Source organism: Dysidea avara, chromosome 2, assembly GCF_963678975.1.
Source record: "Dysidea avara chromosome 2, odDysAvar1.4, whole genome shotgun sequence".
Classification (NCBI taxonomy): domain Eukaryota; kingdom Metazoa; phylum Porifera; class Demospongiae; order Dictyoceratida; family Dysideidae; genus Dysidea; species Dysidea avara.
This window is the reverse complement of record NC_089273.1, coordinates 19,611,656-19,631,683: the sequence shown is the minus strand read 5'-3', so window position 1 is coordinate 19,631,683 and position 20,028 is coordinate 19,611,656. Positions and strand designations below refer to the sequence as shown.

The 20,028-nt window shown below is 36.2% G+C and overlaps 1 protein-coding gene across 2 annotated transcripts in view; it reads right to left on the bottom strand.

The window, feature by feature from the left end:
- LOC136246777 (dual specificity protein kinase shkE-like) overlaps positions 1 to 19,624 on the bottom strand; it is a 40,984-nt gene extending 21,360 nt beyond the window's left edge. Inside the window, exons 1-3 of one of the 2 annotated variants that reach the window (XM_066038338.1) lie at positions 19,504 to 19,618; positions 6,116 to 6,197; positions 2,290 to 3,626 (exon numbers count right to left, since the gene is read on the bottom strand). In XM_066038338.1, the coding sequence (XP_065894410.1) occupies positions 2,533 to 3,626; positions 6,116 to 6,197; positions 19,504 to 19,554 (1,227 nt within the window). In that variant the 5' untranslated portion in view covers positions 19,555 to 19,618 and the 3' untranslated portion in view covers positions 2,290 to 2,532. Of the gene's footprint in view, positions 1 to 2,289; positions 3,627 to 6,115; positions 6,198 to 19,503 lie in introns of those variants that run through there. The other variant, XM_066038337.1, reaches the window with a different exon arrangement.
- Positions 19,625 to 20,028: the final 404 nt, after the last annotated feature.

Below are 20,028 nucleotides of genomic sequence, written 5' to 3'. Positions count from 1 at the left end.
GAAATGTTGTATAATTATAATGTAAGTGGAAAAAGAAAACAGAGCACAAGAATTTTAAAAAGTTCAGTCACTCACTAACTTAAGAGTTAGAAAACAATATGTTAATGTAGTTGAAGTCAAACTAAACAGAATCAGAGATATTAAAGTAGCTACAAAGTTAGACCTGAAATTAAACGGGTCTGCAGGTAGACAAAGAATTAAAAGAAGGCAGAGAACTAAATGTAAAGTTATGAAAAGACACTGAGATACTAGTTAGACACATACCGTAAAATTATAGGTCTGAAAAACAGAAGCATTTTAATTTGACGTTCAAGAAGAACACTTCTAGACATGTCTACAGCATCTGAAGGGAGGAGAGCTGTTTCTGAGAAGCACAAATTTTAGCATCACTACTTTGCAATAGGATAAAACCCATGGTATCATTTCAATCCATATTACATCATAAGTACTATGACAAAATTGGCATAGGAAGAACAATTTGAGCAATTTAAGTAAGTCATGCTTTATTATTTCAAATTTAGCGTGGGTTAAGGTTGAATCTCCCAGAAACATATGAAGTACCCATTGAATAATGACAAACATATATGTGCCATTGATTATCACAGGAGGGTCTATGCCTGCCTTACAAAAGTTACATAGATTCTTTCTTGTGCATTGCACTGTTGAAAAAAATTCCTTGCCATTATGACAACAGTTATAAAGTTCATGACTACATACATGTTTATGTAATACAACTACCGAGTGACCAGCAACCATTAGTTTTGCTTCAGCATGGGTCATGAGCAATTAATTCTAGTGATATTGTTTCTTTATGAATAGGTAGTGTGCAGTATCACAAACTGACAAGCCTTTCTATAATGCCCTTGCATGGATTTAATTACACAAAATACACTTTTTTTTTAAGTAAGTGATTGAAAACTTGGGTTTATTTTTACAGTACCATAGATCGGGAAATATTCAACAGTAAGAATATTTCATGGTTGCCTCTACCAACGAAAATAAATTACACGAAATTTTTTCACTCTTGAATATTTTCTATTTGCGAAATATTTTTGGAGGTCGAGCCGTCAAAACGAGGTCGAAGCACTTGAGGAATGAGTACACTGTTGGAAAAGAAATACTAATGGCCTACCGTCAGGGTTCCAGAATATTAATTATAGTGTTTTAGATAGTGGTCGAGGCTGACCTCCGTCACAGCTGGACACCCATCACAATTGCCCGTTCAATGTACAACGGGTACCCGTATATCAACTTTTATCATATCTTGCACGCTCATTTCTGGCACACGAAATTATTTGCTATATAAAAAATTAAATTCGCTGGTAAATACTTACGTGTCTTGGGCTGTCCAGGCTTTTCTATTACAAAGTCAGACTTACTCATGGGCTTATTAAACCAGGCCTCAACCGAGAAACAAGCAGTTGGCCACTTACTGTCGCTCTTGGCAGCTTAAATCAATTAAAGCTATGTAGCTAGCTAGCTTCATCATGCTGAATCACTGCAATACACACGGTCTCGAACTTACGCAGATAGGCACTTACCTCCTGCTACTTGGCGTCACCCCACTCTTCGCAGCCACTACTTTAGTACAATAAACCAGTTAAAGCACTGCCATTGCTCGTGCAATATAGAAAAAAAATAGCACTTGGGCATGGTCTCGAACCCTCGCTTGAACCTAATACAGCACTTGGCTTTGCCTCGTGCTGTATTAGTCTCTCACCCACGCCCTCGTGCTATTTTTTTCTTGCAGCGGTGCTTTAACTAGTAGATATAGAACACTTGTGTTTGTATGGCAAATAAAGAACACTTTTTTGCTTTCATCCACCCATACGAAGTTCTTTATATATATAATTAAATCTCAGAAGTTTGATTTTTCAAAATTTCCTTGGTGAGCATATAGTGTAGAACTTCTACAGTATTATAATTAGCTAATTCTATCATCCATACTCTAGTGTTGAATTATATTATATTATTTCAGTCAAAATTGCCACCTAATTCAATCTCATAACATAATTTCTTGAGAGACATATCCCAAGCAGCACAGGCTTCACATTTCATGGAGTGTACTTTGCACACTCTGGAGTCACTTCTTAGCAAAATCCTGGATAGCTAGATCAACCCCTGCATAATGTCACAATTACCATAGTTAGCTCTATTTTCGTGTAAAACATTTTAGTATGGTTTACGTAAATGACTGCTCTATTAAAGTAGTTTGATCTTATGTAAAAGTTTTTGTTTTGCATGTAAAAATTATTTTACAACGAAAAAAAAAAATTACAGTATCCCTCTGAACTTTTACAGACATCAATATGCTATGATGTATGTTCTCTTTGACCAAATATCTTATAATTTAATCAAACAGAAAATAACAGCTACTAAATTGGACTAGTATAGAAATACTATAAAGGCCTAGTTGCATCACTAGTAAATGTAAATTAGAAAATAAGTAGCAAAAACCTAAACTCAATTCAATCAAAAATTAGAACAACTAAATAGTAAAAGTTTTGACTTTCCAATGCACTACAGTCCAGTTCACATCACAATAGTGTTCAGTGTTGTAATCACCTCCCTCATGGAAGGTCTGTTGTTTGGGTTGCTATTAGTACAGCGTTGAATGAGAGGAACAAATCGTGGCCACAATGGTCGGATGGTAGCGATGAGTTCAGCAATTGTACCAGTGGGCATTTCACGGGTCAGCATTTCAATAAGTAGAACTCCAAAGCTGAAAACATCCATTTTAACTGTCTGGTGACAAGCAGAATCTCTTTGTTGTACTTCAGGTGCTGCATAGAGTACACATCCTGGGGCTAGGGTTTGTGCTATATTAGCAAACTGAGCTGAACCGAGATCTGACAGCTTAGCTATCCATCCTGTAGTCACAGCTTTCAGTAGCACATTTGGAGCACTCACATCTCGGTGGATGATGGGGTTAGGCTGAACACCATGTAAATAGACCAGACCTTGTGCTACATCAATACAAATTGGATGAATGTGATTGGGTGTTGCTCTTCCATTGGTTAAAGCCAACCTCAGAGTACAATCCATCATTTCAATGACTATGATGGCAGGATGATCTGGAACAGCACCAATAAACTCCACCAGATTTTTGTGACGACATCTTGCTGATATCTTCATTTCTTTGGCAAACAGATCCTGGTTGTGTGGTGATACAATGGCTTCATGTAAACACTTGGCAGCAACTCTTCGACCTCGGAAAGTAGCTTCTTTGACGTAACCCCATCCTCCAGTTCCCAAAATGTTGTTAGACAGTTGGATCTCTTCCCGTGATATTGCCCATAATCGCTCAACAGTCTCCTCCAAAGTTTTAATTCTTTCAAGCAAACCATTTGTTTTCTGTTGTTCAGCTGATAAAGATGTTTGTATGCTTTGATTTTGTGATGTCATTGACCGGATTTGTGAAGTCATACTTTGATTTTGTGATTGTAGCAGCTGGTTATTGTATTCTAGTTCTTGACATCTTCTTTCAAGGGAAACAGTTTTTTGCTGCTCAGCAGAAACGGTTGCTTGTAATTGTGCTACAACTTGCTGTATTTGTTGTAGTAGTTGGTGGTCTTGATGGTCCCTGATTTGCAGCTCTTTTACCCCAACCTGGACTTTACGCTCCACTGTAACGACAATGTATCAAAAGTATACATTGTACTAAATACAATTACTAAATGATGTAAACTAAATGTATAAATTAATTACATGTATATAATGTGGTTTGCCACCAGAAAATGCAACTCTAAAAGTCCAGCTATAGTTGCTTGTAAAGAAATACATTAAAATTTAATAAAATTAACCATTTTAGCCTGTAATAACTGATCATATGTATTATATATGAACAATATCATCTGTGAATGAGTTTGTACATAAACACCTATCATACAACAGGTTGTACATATCTTACAATTTGAATAGAATATATTCATTGTGAAACTTGCATTATGAAGCTAATGAAACATTTGATGAGCAATTGATAATGCATGATCAAAGAGTAATAATAGCATAAGTCATGAAGATTTAGAAAAAAGTATCAAACTATATATCCAATTTCACAATCCCAGCCACATTGTTATGATAGTTCTTGATTGTTACAATATACCACTAAATTCTCTACTTTATAAACTTCAAGGACATAACATCTAGACAGAAATGAGCTTATAAGGCTGCACCTTAACTAACTTCAACTTTCACAAATTTGAACCACCTCCGTAATAATAATAAAGTACAATATTGCAGTTGCTTTATCATCAGCATTAACTGTATATAGCAATGTTTTATCAAACAGTTTAAGTAGAGATCACTCCAAAAGTGACACATGCCACCTAAAATTCCACCTTTAAAAATCTTCCTAGAGGCATCTTACATGACAAAAATCACTTTTGCACAATAATATAACATGAAATACAGCATAAAAACAAGAAAACATTTATTGGTGATCGGATAGAGAATTTTTAAAAAGTTGCCAAAACTTGAATTTAGTTTGCCTCACTGACTGAACACTGGTGGTTGCAAGTCATATCCTATAGGCCAAACAGAGCAGCACACAGCCACCATTTTACGCCACTATAAAAAACTCATTAGTGGGATGTGCCATTTGGGGTTCTGATGAGTGTGTTCCCTCTGGGCCTTGTCTTTCCTTTATCTTCAATCAGGTTTGTTGTTTTCTTCTTCAAGCATCCAAACCATATCAAGGCATTAATTTTCCGTATCAACACTTTCTTTCAGCAGCATATTTATACGACACAGAATTATTTCAGTGCTGGATTTCAAGATCAGAAGCACTTCAGTCCTGGCAATACTATAAGAGGCATACTACTTCATGATTGGGATCCCGTTCGCAATAAATTTGCAAACACACCCATCAAATTAAAAACGTAACTGAACTAATAGCAATAGAGTATGGAGACCGCACCTCTTAATAATCTAGCATTTCACTTGACAGTATACAAGATGACTTCACGCCTTATTGGTCTAGCTAGCTGTACACCCCTTGGCTGACTTGAGATACTCTAATACAACAGTCGTTCTATGATATTCTAATAGAGCAGTCACAAGTTGCACTGTAGCTAGCTGTGCTACAACAAAAAGCTACACAAACTAGTATTTTAAAAGTTGTCAATGTAAAAATGAAGTAGGGATCTATGCAATAAAAAAAAAATACCGTACTGTCTCGAATTACGGCCCGGGCGTTTATTTCTTTCAAGCAACTTTTTACCCTGGCTACTAAATGAGACCAGTGACTACACGAGATTGGCATTTATATACCTGATCAACATTCAAGAGTCAACTTCATACCTTGGTGTTGTACTCTTTAGGACTCTCCTTGATGTTTCCATCAGCATATTTCACAAATTCAAGCTTAAAGGAACTCTATAAATGTTCTTCACTTCATCATTAGTAACACTGCCCGGAATTGTATAAAATAATGACTGCACTAGATGTTTATTTGAGATCCAGCATTTATTTTTGTTATGTTGCTTTATACCCCTGGCTACTATACGGAACCATGCAGGCATTTATACGAGACTGGCCATAGTTTGAGGCAATACGGTAAGTGAAACAAGAGATGAATGATGGTATTACAGCATAACAAAGTCCCAAAGTAGGGTCTGTGTAGGGTCTATGCAAAATCCCAAAGTGGGGACTTTCCCACTGAGCTATGCTGTAATACTATCATTCATCTCTTCTTTCACTACTTTTTATTGCATAGATCCCTACTTCATTTTAAACTAACAACTTTTTAATATCTAGAATGAGTAACATAACACAGACATGTTTGTTTTAGCGATATTGCATATCACATTACACTTAATATTATAAAATTATAAATAGAAAATTCCTCAGTAGAGAATTTGCAAATTCATTTTTGTACTCAAATTACAAAAGTCTGTAGATTGTGCATGGTTAAGTTGGTTTATTAGAATGACTGACTACTCTATTACAGTGTATTGATTAATTATACAAATCATAACATGTCAAAAGACTACAAGTTCCCTATCATTCTGCCTATTATGCTAGTATTACGTCTCACGCTTTCTCATATCTATTAAGTTATAAACTATGCTAGTATAATGGGCTGATCCCCAATCGAAGTTAATCAACATCTTACCTTGTGATGATTCCATCTTTACTTCTTCAGGATGAGTTCTCTCATACTCAGCTACCATGTCATTGATTTTGGCTTGGTCTCTCTGTATTAAACATACACCAACAATTAATATAGCACACAGGTACTATGACCATTACTAATGTTATACATCTTTTTGAAGTAAAACGAATTAAGAAACATATATCATTTCTTGCTATTGTAGGAACAGCCAATAAGAGCTATACATGAAGCTTGGGTTTATTAAGTTGCCATTATTTCTATCACTAAGCCTAAGAATTATAATAGTAGCGTATAGCCACTATAAAGAACATCAGACCTAGTAGAAGTAATCTCACAAACTTGCTAAACAAATAAAAAAGCTCTTAGCAAAATCATCTATTCAATTTGAATTATTCAACATCTGTATCATTTACTATAAGTGACCATCTCAGCAAAAACCCGACTTGTTCACACAAGCTAAGCATGCATATTGAGAAAAACGAAATTTAAAAATTATTCATAAAATTTTGCATGTTACCAGAAAAATACAAAAGTTTTATTGGGCTAGTACTCAAAGAACGAAGACTCAAATCGATTAAAACTATACACCACCTTATTCCTCTGCTTATGGAAAATTCAAAAATCTTTGTTTTGATTCTGTAGCTCTAACGGTATGCTTGTCACATGCATTTGTTTACAATGCGGTAAACACAAACAAGATTGTCATCATTTCTTCTACTAAACTGCCTATGCACAAGTAACTACAGGGCTAACACTATACCTTAACTGAAGTGCTAAGCCATGGTGAACATTTTAAGCCAAATTCCAATGTTGTACACCAATCCAAACAGAAGTTGTGGCAGCAAATGTAAGCACCTGTAGTTTATTGTCAGTATAGTCGCTGTACAAATTGATTATCTTGCTCTTCCTACTGTCTATCGCTATAATTCCAAAACTGCTCACCACAGAAGGCTGAAACTTTGGTGATCCATTCCTTGGACACTGCAAATAATACAAAAAAAATTTAAACTGTGCAAACAAGTAGGGTTTTTGCTGAGACGGTTACATATGATTGTGGTAAATAATTGATGGACCACCATTACTGTGAAGATTATTAAAATTTCAATTCCAGTGTTGAGTTTATACAGTATGGTATTGTGTGGGAGGATCAAAGTACCAAAGAGTGCCTTATCATACAGTGCAATAGTACTGTATAGTAGAGATCACAAAGGTTTGGGTGTGGCGCATGAAAAAAACCAGCCTTGTTTTCCTTGATGAAATGAAGCAGTATTGGTTAAGTAAAACTAAGCACAAACAAACCTTCAGATCAACCCAAAACACTTTTAACAAGTTCTATTGAAATTAAAGAGAATTTTCTAGTGACTAACTGACTGACTAACTGATGGCTTCAGACAAACATAACTCGATAACAGCTAAGGTTACGGGTCTAATTTTTCAATTTTCGACGTTGCTTTAGGTAGACATATGCTTTTTGTTACACCGCAGTACGTGCAATGCATTCTTCATGGCTTACTGGTGTCCTCCTTTGTATCCCATTTATCTTTGCTGACAGCAAAAGGAGTCGATTTGGTGGTAGCATGAGATGGCTTCCCTTCAGAATGGAAATCATCTATATTTTTCATAGTAGCTACTATGATTGCAGACTTGCTTTTCGAACAGCTTTTGACTTGTAATGCTGTGTAACAGGTTAAATATAGCTGACAATTAAGCGTAATGGATACTTCACTTTTCAGATGATTATTGATAGCTGGGGAGTGTGGCACTATTTCTTTCTTTTGATACGGTACGTGTGGGTTCATCATTTATTTTACAAAAAAAAGTTGACAAACAGGTAAACAAAAAATGGAATTTTCAACTATAGTAGGGACCATAGTACATCAATGAAAGTACTGGAGTAGTGCATGATATTAAATCACAGTAAAACGATAAATGTTATATATAACCCTACTGTGCATTTCCATTATGGTATCTTGAGCACAGTAGGGATATAACACTTCTTATTGTTTTACTCTGATTTAATATCGTGACCTACTCCAGTACTTTTATCAACGTGCTATGGTCCCTACTCCAGTTGAAAATTCCATTTTTATGTGTTCTTGTTAGTGATAAAATGTAAGTGTTCTTTATGACAGTTGTGTTATAGTTAAACCCCACCATGAGTAGGATATCATTGCTATCAACCTGAGGCTGAGACAAAGCTGAGGCTGAGGTGTTGATAACTGATATCCTATGAGTGTAGGTTGATTTAACTGGCTTCTATCTAACACTTTGAACTACTTGGCTTCATAAGCAATGTGACAATTACTTACTATTAAGGTATTGATGACGAGTTATGACATACTTTCTATCCAAGTATTTGAACTACAATGATGCTAGTAAAGTTGTGCACTGGATTCAATTTTTATGTACTAGCAGTTTTATATGATGTGGCTTCATATTTCCTTTGATCCAACAAAATGTGTAAACCAACTCGTACAGTAAAAACAGTGTGCCAATGGACCTTATCTGCAATGACGTCAAAGCACAAAATGGCGGCTGATAGTGTGGACACTTTTGTACAGAGTGTATTGTGGGAGATGGCGGTTCGCTATGTTAACGTTTATATACTGCAGCAAGGGGCAAGGTGAGGTATGCAGACTTAATTACAAGACAAATACGTGTGGTTTTGCGTCGATACCAAAACTTAAGTTTGGTTTTGTATGGTGGGACTGTTTCACATTGCCACATCACATTAACTAGCCTCTTACCTTTACTATCCAATAGTTTTATGTCGTGAAATCCACAAACAAAGCTCAATTTAGTGATTACATATGAAGTACCCACACTAAACACAGCCATTTTGTCAATTTTGACGTCATTGCGGATAAGGTCCATGCTACCTAAACTAACTCAGTCTTTAGCCAGTATTTCAGCTACTAATCTATAAACCTCCCTATACCAAGTCAGAACAGACCACAAATCTGTATTCTATTCAGTATCAAGATCTGTGGTCTGTTGTGTCTGAGTCTAGGTACAATTTTTGGACCAATAGTTCCAACACTGAAACATAGACGAAATAAGTAAATGGAGTAATTGTACATGAATTTTGCTGAGTTGTCCTTCATATTTAATGATTCTGACTTTCTGGTGGATTTTACCTACCATATCCTCCTACTTTATTACATGTAGGGCTTCAGTGGGATAGAAATGGTAGTAGATATACAGTACAGATTTGAAAGTATTAATGGATAAACATCTAGCTTGTACGCATGAGTTATACATTTCAGATTAGTCTCATTTATCCTATTGTTAGTTCCATGACTACATTTGGATGGTATGATGGTTGAGAACTAAAGTAGCTTGAATACTTGAGATCAACGCTCCTAAGATGATGACACAAAAAGCAGTACATATGTAACATTTAAAGCACTACCTTGCGTGTATAAAAATACAGCACTAGGAGGTCAAGGGTGTCTTTCTAAACACCCCTCTGACATGTTGCAGTCACTGCAGTGGTGCTCTATGCATCAAATGGGGATGTTTTGTAGTAAAATGTCAGGTATCAATTATCCTTAGTAAACTTGTTTATTCTTTAAGGTTGCCATCAAGTGGCTGTCAGCTATTTCCCAGTATTGTTGTTAGTTACCTTTTTTGACGTGCTGTGTCTTTCCTTCTGCATGGAGTTCAGGGGATTTCTACCCAAACTAACAACTAGGAGGTATGGACTTATGTTTCTGTTGTGTAAAGCAGACAATTTCATTATCAGCACTATGTTATAAGACTGTTCCATAATACCACTTGAAGTAAGTATACAAATAAACACAAAGCGATAATTATCTAATTTTGGCAACCAGTGATTCTTATCAATTTTTATGTTCCTATGTACTATCATCAACACTGGCACTACAGAACACACAAAACTCACACTAGGCTTGGAAAAATAGTTCTACTGGTAAAACACCTAATCACAGTGTGATGGTTATACAAGGGAACATTACTTAATCTGTCCACAATTAATATTTAATAATTTGGCTTGTTACGACATGCTGTTGTGAAAAAAACCTTCTTAGCAGGTGTAGTGATAGAATGGGCACTCAATTGCATGAGTTACATGCTGTTACCTAGTGGGATTCACAGTGGCATGTTTAACATAGCGTTCTGTGAGAGTTTCTATTCTACAACAGCTTGTACTGTGTGGTTGCTATAATATAATCTCTACATGTGAAACACTTCAACAGTACTGTCATGACTGTGCTAGTACAAGGCACACCCACATTGCTAACCTAACCATGTATATTTGTGGGTTATTACACAACAGTCACTTCATAGGTTATAATGTTTCTAATAGCCAGGGTTCCTGTTGTTCACTTGACCACCACCTTAAGTGTAATTTTAACAGAAACTTCCCAAAGCAACACTAATTTACTCTAAATTTCTAATGAGTATACAAAGGAACAAAATAATGTAAATGATGTCTGCAAAATAACAGTTTTACTGAAACTCTTCTTAAGTAGTATTTTAATGTAAATTTGTGTGATGATAAACATATTATCATGTAGCATAACAGGCTGATGTAACTAGCAAACCCAAAAACAGTAAAAGGTAGTATAATAGACTTAAGTCTACTCATCAAAGACAATGAAAGAAGCTGTATAATTTTTAAACAACAGGGCCCACGGAGGTTTGGAGTTTTCTGGCCAAATATCACCTAAAAACCAGCTTCACAAACATCTTGGTGCTTTGGCAGTATTAACCAAGCCCAAGTGTTTCAGTATGACTGTAAATGCTTCCAATTGGTAGCCAAAATTTAAAAATATAATGGAATTTTCTACTGACTGACCGACTGACTCCCTGATGCCTTCAGACAAGCAAAACTCAATAACGGCTAAAATTACATGCTTGACTTTTGCACTCTTTGATTAGCTGCCTCCCTAGACATGCCTTTTGGCATACTGCAGTACATAAATGCATGCATCATGGACATACCTTTGTCCTCATTTGTGTATCATTTTTTTGGTGACTGCAAAAGGTGTCAATTCGGGGTAGCACAATACATGGCTTCCCATTTGCACTGTTGATTTTGTTTTTGTTTTTGTTTAAACAGTTCCGTCCATGATACAAGTTCTGTTTTTATGTTTGAGGTGAAGCTCAAACCTTATTTCAGCTTAGCTTTGTCACTACATTGTCACAGTGGTTTTTTTATGATTGGTTGTGAACCAATCCATTAAATAACTGGTGGTATTTTTACTTTTAAAAAACTACCATGGAATAACTCACTGCATGGACAGAATGATCAAATGAAAATGAAATCAACAGAAAACGGGAATCGCTCATATTTTCCGTGGTGACTGGATTGATTGCAGACAAGTTCTTCATTTGTAACGCTGTGTATTGTGCTGAAAATAGATGGACAGTAAAGCGTAATGGCCACTTCACTTTTGAGTCACTAATTGATAGTTGGGATGAGAGAATCGTCTGTACTCTTTGTGGTGGCTGGATTGATTGCAGAGGCACTTCTCCTGCTGTTCTATGTTTGTAGTGCTGTGTAACGGATTGAGTATAGTTGAAAGCGAAGAGTAATGGCTACTTCACTTTTGAATGAATAATTGATAGCTGGGGCAATGAAAACATTAACTCTGGTGCCATCCTTTCCTTTATTGCAGTATGTATTAGGTAAAATTAGGAATTGTAAGTTTGATTAGGGATCATAGAAACAAAATAGTAGGAAACAAGGGAGTTCACCTACACCTGCAGATATACTAGTGAACATTTAATTCCTAATTCAGTCAAGGGTATAGAATGAAGTAGGAATTATTATCCACTAGGTGTAGGCAACCTTCCTTGTCTCACCACTTTTTAGCTATTCCCTTCTTTCACAACTTTTTTTCTTTGATCCCTAATCAAACGTTAAATTCCTGAATTTTCCTTCTACTTGTGACTAATAAAGGACAGTTCTGTGGATACAGTCCAGCTATGAAAGTATTCATGAAGGATCACATGTGTTATGCTGGCAAAACGAAGAGTCACTACTGCTGACATTCAAGTATAGTGGAACCTCCCTTATCAGCCTCTATTAACTGGGCACCTGTGTTGTCTGGACAGCCCAAAATAGTCACATTGCTGGTAATCTATTGACAATAATGAAGTTTAGGTTTGATGAAAGCACAAGGAGGGAGCCTAAAGGTTGCTGTTTACCTGTCTGGTGGCTTGTTTATTGTAGTAGTAATTGGTTGCTAGGTGATAAAACATTTTTACAGCCAAGGGGAGTGACCATAGATGGTCTGTAGTGACTTCTACACAACAAACTGTATAATACAAACTGACAGCAATAATAATAATAATTTAAAACAGTTACTTCAGCATATTAGCATCCACTTATTAGATACAGACATTTCTGAGATAGTATCCACCAGACTGCCTGGATAAGAGAGGTTCCACTGTAGGAAGATTAAAGGGCCCGAAGAATGCCTTTAGTTAGCCATAAAGTAGTGAGGGCTCTAATACTCTATAACTAAGAAAGAACAGTTATGTGGTAGATGCAGTATAGTAATTATGGATATATAGCTAGCTTAATTACATACAACACACTTTGAAACATCATAACTAGCCAAACTAATCTTATTTGCTAGTTCTACAACTAGAAACAACATTATATGAACACTTATTAATGGTCTGAGAAATGATAACTGAAGCAGTTCAAGTATACTTCAGAAAACGCTCCAAAGAAGACAACTCAGAAAGTTCTATATAATGTTTACTAAAATAATAGAGGTGGCATTTTATTAAACTGTCACAACTTTAACAGGAACTTCTCTAATTTGCTCTAAATTATTAAGAGTACAAGGAACACACATTAACAAAATTCCTTTAATATTTGTACCATATTAACAGTTTATTCTGCTTTAATTCAGTTTACAGGAGAAATTGCTTTAGTGGTATTTTATAATAAATTTTGTGTTATGATGATAAGTTTTATAATTTGCATAGCAGGTTGATCTTAGTTCAATGATGGTTAGCAAAATAGACTATCAAGTGTACTCATCCAAGACAGCAAATGGAACTTTTGAACATTACTTAGGTCAACGAAACTTGATTACCAGATTCTTGCTCAGATTTTTGTAAGCTGATTTGGGCAGGTGGTTATTACTAATTATTCTAGTCATGACTAAAAGCAAACACACAGATGTAGTACATTGTATGTTATGGTTTATGGTTCATTAAGGTAGAATCAAAAAGTACATAGTGGAAGGTTGACTACACCTGCAGATGTACTAGTGGACATCTAATCGCTATACTTGTAGTAATATTTCCTTTGATGTCAGAGGTTACTAAATCCAATAAAACTTGTGACAGGGTTACTAAATCATTAGTAACCTGTGGTCTCGCTGGTGGTTGTATACTACATTTATCCAAAAACAACATGTCCTTACTATTAGCTTACTTTCTGGATAAGACAGGCATTGTCAGCATTCAGCTAGGTGTCCAGTACCAATGTCCGTCATGGTGTGGCACTGACACAATAAACTCGAAGGATAAATCTAAATGCTAGCACTCATAATTTGCTTCTTAATAGCTTACTTTCTGGACAGGACAAGCATCTTTTTAGCCCGACATAGTAACTACTTGATACTGGTACTATAGTCATGCAACAGTTGTGAGTGTCATGCCTGTGTAGTGGCACTGACTCGATAAACTAAACTTAAAGATAAATCCCAGTGCTATAGCACACACAGTTTGCCACTTTTGCTCACTCTTTCTTAACCCAACAGAAAAGAATGACATTTCTGGACCAAAAATCAGCATGAAACTGTATAGGAATTGTCAGAGTTGAATTTTCCAGTCATATTCTTTTATTGCTACAGTGGAATCTGTCTTAGCTGCCACCTGTATAGAAAGGCCACCTCTTTTAAAAGACCAGTTTTAAATTACCCTAGTGAGAAGTTTATACATAATAGCATACCTGTTTGATTGCCCATACAAAAGTCTCAATAGTAGCAGTGAAATTTATCTCATATTTCACTGGTAGCAGTGAAAAAATTGTAATTGCAATTTCATTGGCTAGAATTTATGTTAACAATGTAGCGGCAATTAGTGACGCGTGTTTAGTACATAGTGACCAATTGCGTACATAGCAACGCTAATGCACAGCATGCGAATATGTAGTGAGTATGGTATTAACTGGGAATAGCATGGGTATGGCAGTGAAATTTGGGGATAAATACCACTCTTGTTGTATTGGAAATAGTAAATTTATAGTAAATTTCCAATACAACACTTGTGGTATTTATCCCAAATTTCACTGCTACCCATGCTATTACTAGTACTAATCCACCTGTCTAAATCAGCAACCTGCCTATTAATGCCAAGAAATCTTTACCTGAAGGTGACTGGCTTAGACAGATTCCACTGTATATCAAACCTGGAGTAAACCAGTATACTGTAAATAACATATGTTGTAACATTTCCTACAAAAAAAATTGAAAATTTCATGTAAGTGCTCTACCAGACCTAGGGGCATCCCCATACAATACTATTATCACATGGTGAATGTCGTGGTTAAACTGCTAATGGAGCTACAAAGCTATAGAGCCTATAGATCCCAAATGGACTACTTATAATATCGCTTTAAAGTATCACTACATCAACATCATCTTCCCAGTGACTGGAAAACTGCCAGTATCACTCCAATCTTTACGAAAGCATCACATTAAAATCTTGCTAATTACAGGCTGATATCGCTAACAAGTATATCATGTAAGATCATTGAGTACATAGTATGTACAGTAGTTCAGTGTACAAACACCTTGAGACAAACTCTATCTTATGTGATGTCCAACATGGATTCAGGAAGAATTGCTCATACAAGACACAGCTCATTAACAACTATACATGACATAGCCATATGTCTCAATTCTGGAGACCAAGGTGATATTCTTTTTCAGAACTCTTCAAAGGCCTCTGACAAAGTGCCTCATGTCAGAAACTGGATATTATGGAATTTCTGGAGCATGTTTAGAATGTGATTATAGACTTTCTCACCAATAGAACTCAACAAGCTAAGTACCTGTAGACAACAAGTTTAGTGTTCCATCTCTTGTGCCCTCTAGTCTACCCCAGGGTCTGTGCTGGGCCCCCTTCTATAATTACTTTTATTCATCAATATTAACTCTGTACTGAAGCTTTATGGTGATGATGTATTCATTTATGAAAAAAAAACATTAACAGCCCAAACCTTGCAAAATGACATTAATAAATTAGCTCTGTGGTCAAACATCTGGTAGTTACCTTTAGAATTTTACAAAGTGCGAACATCTAATAGTATAGTTACAAACAAGCCTCCCCCTTCTGAGTATCACTACCTGTTGAAAGATCAGAGAGTACCATCTACAAAATATCTTGGTTTGACTATTTATCATTAATCTACACACATCTCAAAAGTCATTGGTAAAGCAAATTCAACTCTGGAATTTTTTCGGAGGCATTTTGGACAGTATGCACAAGATGTATAAACCAAATACTATTAAACATATACATGACCCATTCTCAAGTATCCAGCAGTCGTTTAGTCCCCTTACACACAATTTAACATACAACAAAATTAATGGAGATGGTATAAAGGAAAGTCACTAGATTTGTAATTAATGATTACTCCAGTGCTACAGCTATGTTAGCTCAACTTGATTGGCAAACAATGAAGCTGATTACATGAATTAATTAAAACTTTAGCAGTAATGTTTTATAAAATTATTAATCATCAAGTAGATATACCTTGTCATCACATCCTTAAGACCTACCCTGATAACACCTGTAGTAGTAGTAGTAGCAAAAAGTCTTACACTTACTTCAAGAATTTATTCATATCACCATTCCTTCTTCCCTACAGCAGTTAATCACCTACCCAATCGTGTAGTAGAAACTGATAATGTTGACACTTTAAATCAGTCTAGTTGTTGATAATAATATAATAGTTTGACTGTACCATTACGACGATTGGTCCATTAGAATATATCTATTTTGATGGGCTCTAGTTGAATCATTGGAACTGCAGTTAACTAAGCATTAGCTTTTAGGCAAGCATACTTGCTCAATCACAGCTAGAGGCATTTTAAGAGGAATTAAGTCTCTCCAGAGTGCTGAGCCCCAAACCCCCTGTGCAAAACTTTTTTCAAGTAATTTTTCTGAGCTGGATAATTGTGACTGGCTTTGGGAAACTGATCTTAGACTCTATTTAGGCTGTTTTGGGTGGGTAATAAATCTCATATACTCCACCTTGTTTTCTAATATACTCCACGCCTTTAAGCACAATATGACATATGCTCAAAATCGGATTTGTCCAATCGCTATGCGTTGTTCACGTGCAGTGATTTAACGAGCGCGATTATTTAGTCACGTGAGGACGCATAGTTGCCATGGCGCTAGTATTATCGTAAGAAAACCAGCCGCTTTTGCCGAGCCTACAGCAGAAACAGCCATGGATGAGGTAAGTGATCTGAGTGTAATGTGAAATAGAGTCTAAAGCAGTTATACGGGCACAATGTGGAGTCTATGAAATTTATAAACCCTCAGGCCCTTAGTAGCACCCTCGCTTCGCTCGTGCGCTACAGCCCGGGCCTTCGGGTTTATAAATTTCACAGACTCCACATTGTGCCCGTATAACTATTATTTATTGCCCATGACCGCAGATTTGATTTTCACCAAGAACACAAAGCTACAATAATAAACTATCAAATTTCATAATCAAAATCAGCTAGACTTGAGTGGTCTGCTTTTGCTGACTGCTTTTACCAAGCACAGTGGAGATCCGTACGAGCGCTCTGGGGCCGTAATGGATCTCTGGCCAGCCTGGGGATTGCTGTATGTGGCTGTACAGCTCCGCATTGTTGAATGCAGACCTGTGTTGTAAGTGTCCTTCAATTTTAGCCAGTTTTGAAACCATAACTTGGCCTAATTCATCTCTATGCCTTCCTCTTTAAATTTTTTTAAACAGCTACTTGGAATTCGCCTCCCACCCCTTTTGGAACTTGCCTGATGCAGTCAACCCTAGTCTAAAATGGTGGAAAACTTAGCTGTTTGGTACTTGTACAGTGGATGCTCTGGAAGATGAGGAATTAGCATAAAACATGTGAAAATTTGGTACATGTATAGTTTCATCCATTGGCGAGCTACATCACACTGAATACTTATAATTGGCACTTTTTGATACTTTTAAATAGGCAATAAGATCAGTTATCCCAGACTGGGTCACACTTTATCTAAGCAACTTTGGGCTCACAAGGCCTTTTCCAAGAAGTTGTTCCAATGATTTAATTTTATATTGCTTTTTTGGTTGACACTATACACCTGGCATGATGTCATGTATAGCACTTGGGTGGCACTTTGGCCATTAGCATTGTATACTAATGGCTAGTAAAGTAAGTACTTTATAAGTACTTTAGTACACTTAAAAACATCATTATGAACTTGTGTTTCTGTTTTATATTACTATTTCATTGATGATAGACCTGGAGTGATGTCATGTATAGCACTGGGTGTGGTACTTAGATGATTAATTTTAGCAATGAGTGTTGTATTCATTATGTTAGTTTATTCATGGCTGCTTCACAGTTATATCTGCTTTACAATAGTAATTATGCCACAGGAAGTACACACAATTTATAGTGTATTAATGTACAAATGCCAGACTAGTATTGTATTAATTTGCTGTTGAAGATAGGTATGTAGGTAGCTAACTGTAATCTAAGGCCAGTAGAGCTGCTGCAAAACTCATCGGGCATTCATAATGTGCAGCAGACTTTCAACTTAAGTGATATGTTGTTAAACTATTAATGTACAATGCTTTAGCATTTCATTTCAGGAAATGTTCACAGGGGTACAGCTAAAATATTATGTAGCCAATCACAGTAGCAATACAGCCATTGAAGTTGGGATGCTCATGTGTCAACGTTGAAACCGGGTCACTACTGCTGACCCGGATGACCCACTGACCCGGATTTGACCCGGATGTGACCCGGATTAATTAAAGCCGAGACGTGTTTCGGCTAGTCTCGAGCGAGCGAACGAGTCTACATTTTGAGCGTTCGATTCTTGTTGAGTAAATATTGCAACTTCAGCCTAGCTGTAGGTTGAAGACCAAAAAAAAAAAAAAAAAAGGTCTTCACCTACTGACAATAGCTACCCCTCACCATAGATACCCTCAGTTTCGTGCTACATACTGCACTTACTAACAAATAGGCGTGGCTGAGCATATGTTAGTAATGCAATAAGTGGGCGTGGCTCACGAAAGAGCTACGCGATAGCGTTTATAAGTTCCACGTCGTCAAACGAACAATTTCGTTTCTCACGTGATCCAATCCGGGTCAGACCCGGATAAATTGTAAACCGGGTCAGACCCGGATGACCCGGAGAAAATGTGACCCGGATGACCCGGATGACCCGACCCGGTTTCAACGCTGTCATGTGTAGCCAAGCAAGTCATGGACTACTGATCTGGCCTATTATACTGTACCTATAGTGGACACTATATACATTGTACAAGTTATCTTGCTACTTTTTATTTACTGAACACCATGTCTTAGTTTTGTGATCAGAATACTTTGTAAACATTCTACCAGGTAAATATTATATGATAAATAAACCATAATTCCTTATACAAACTAATAAATACCTAGAACAACTTTCTACGCTATACAACCCACTGTAGCTATACAATACACAAGGTAGTCTCTGGATGAAACGTTGAACAGTACAAAAGTCAAGCCTGCAGCCTTACACATTGTTGATTTATGCTTGGCTGAAGGCATCAGCTAGTCAGTAGAAATTCAGTTGAATAGAAAATTTTTAAAATTCCATATAAACTTGTTGGAAGGGCTAGGGGTTGCCCGGAAGGAATTTTTGGGCTTAGTTATGCTTAACCAATACTGCAAAGCTGTTTTGAAGGTAAACTGAGGATATTTTTCGTGTGATTTTGAAAGCCAAGAAGCCAATAGCTACATGATCCCTAATACACAATACTATGGTACTGTACGAATAGTGACATTATCACTTACTATGAATGAGCATGTATATATGTTAACACTTTAGATCAGAGACCAACATAACATTTCTGTAGTGATCAAATTTGCATGTAGTTATGATTAACATGAAAGCAAGAAAGGTTAACAAGAAATAGCTTTAATTAAATTATTGACAATTATTCTCCTGGCTTCAAACTATTGTCTGGATACTGAAGTAATATCAGGATATCAGATAATATTGTTCCAGCCTTAGTAAGAACCAGATTCAACAACACTATGGATTATACTACACAATAATTCATTAATGTAGTAACAGTAGTCACACTTAAATGCATCCAAATCTGTTACCTCAGAGACATGTCACAATTGTAACATGTTGCTGTAGATATTCCTTACCTGTGAAAATTGTGAAATGTTTTGTTTACAACTCTTCTTCAAGTAATACATGATATCAAGATAATTCTCATTTGCAGCCAATTTCAAGGGAGTCCTGCCCCTCTACATATGATAAAAGTGGATTATTACACTTGCAAACAATACAGAATACAAATATCATATTAAATTAATGTGGACCAAATTACAAAATATTGTATAAAGTACAATGTGGTAACTATTAAATGGAATGATTATTAACACAAGTCACAGAAGTATTCTAGAATTTTGTATCATCCTTACTAATCATCTTAGTATAGAGTCTACATATTTGCACCATTATAAATATATACATAGGTGTGAAAATGCTGTGGTTTGAAATCAAGACACACAGTGTGTTGGTAGTGTGTCATGTGGCCAAAATAGCTGTGGTATGAAATAATAAAAGATGAAACCAAATATTGATGTTTTACAATTACAACAAACAAGTACAAAATAGCTAAACTGTTACATACTGTATTACTACACAACACAATAGTTAGGCAGGTA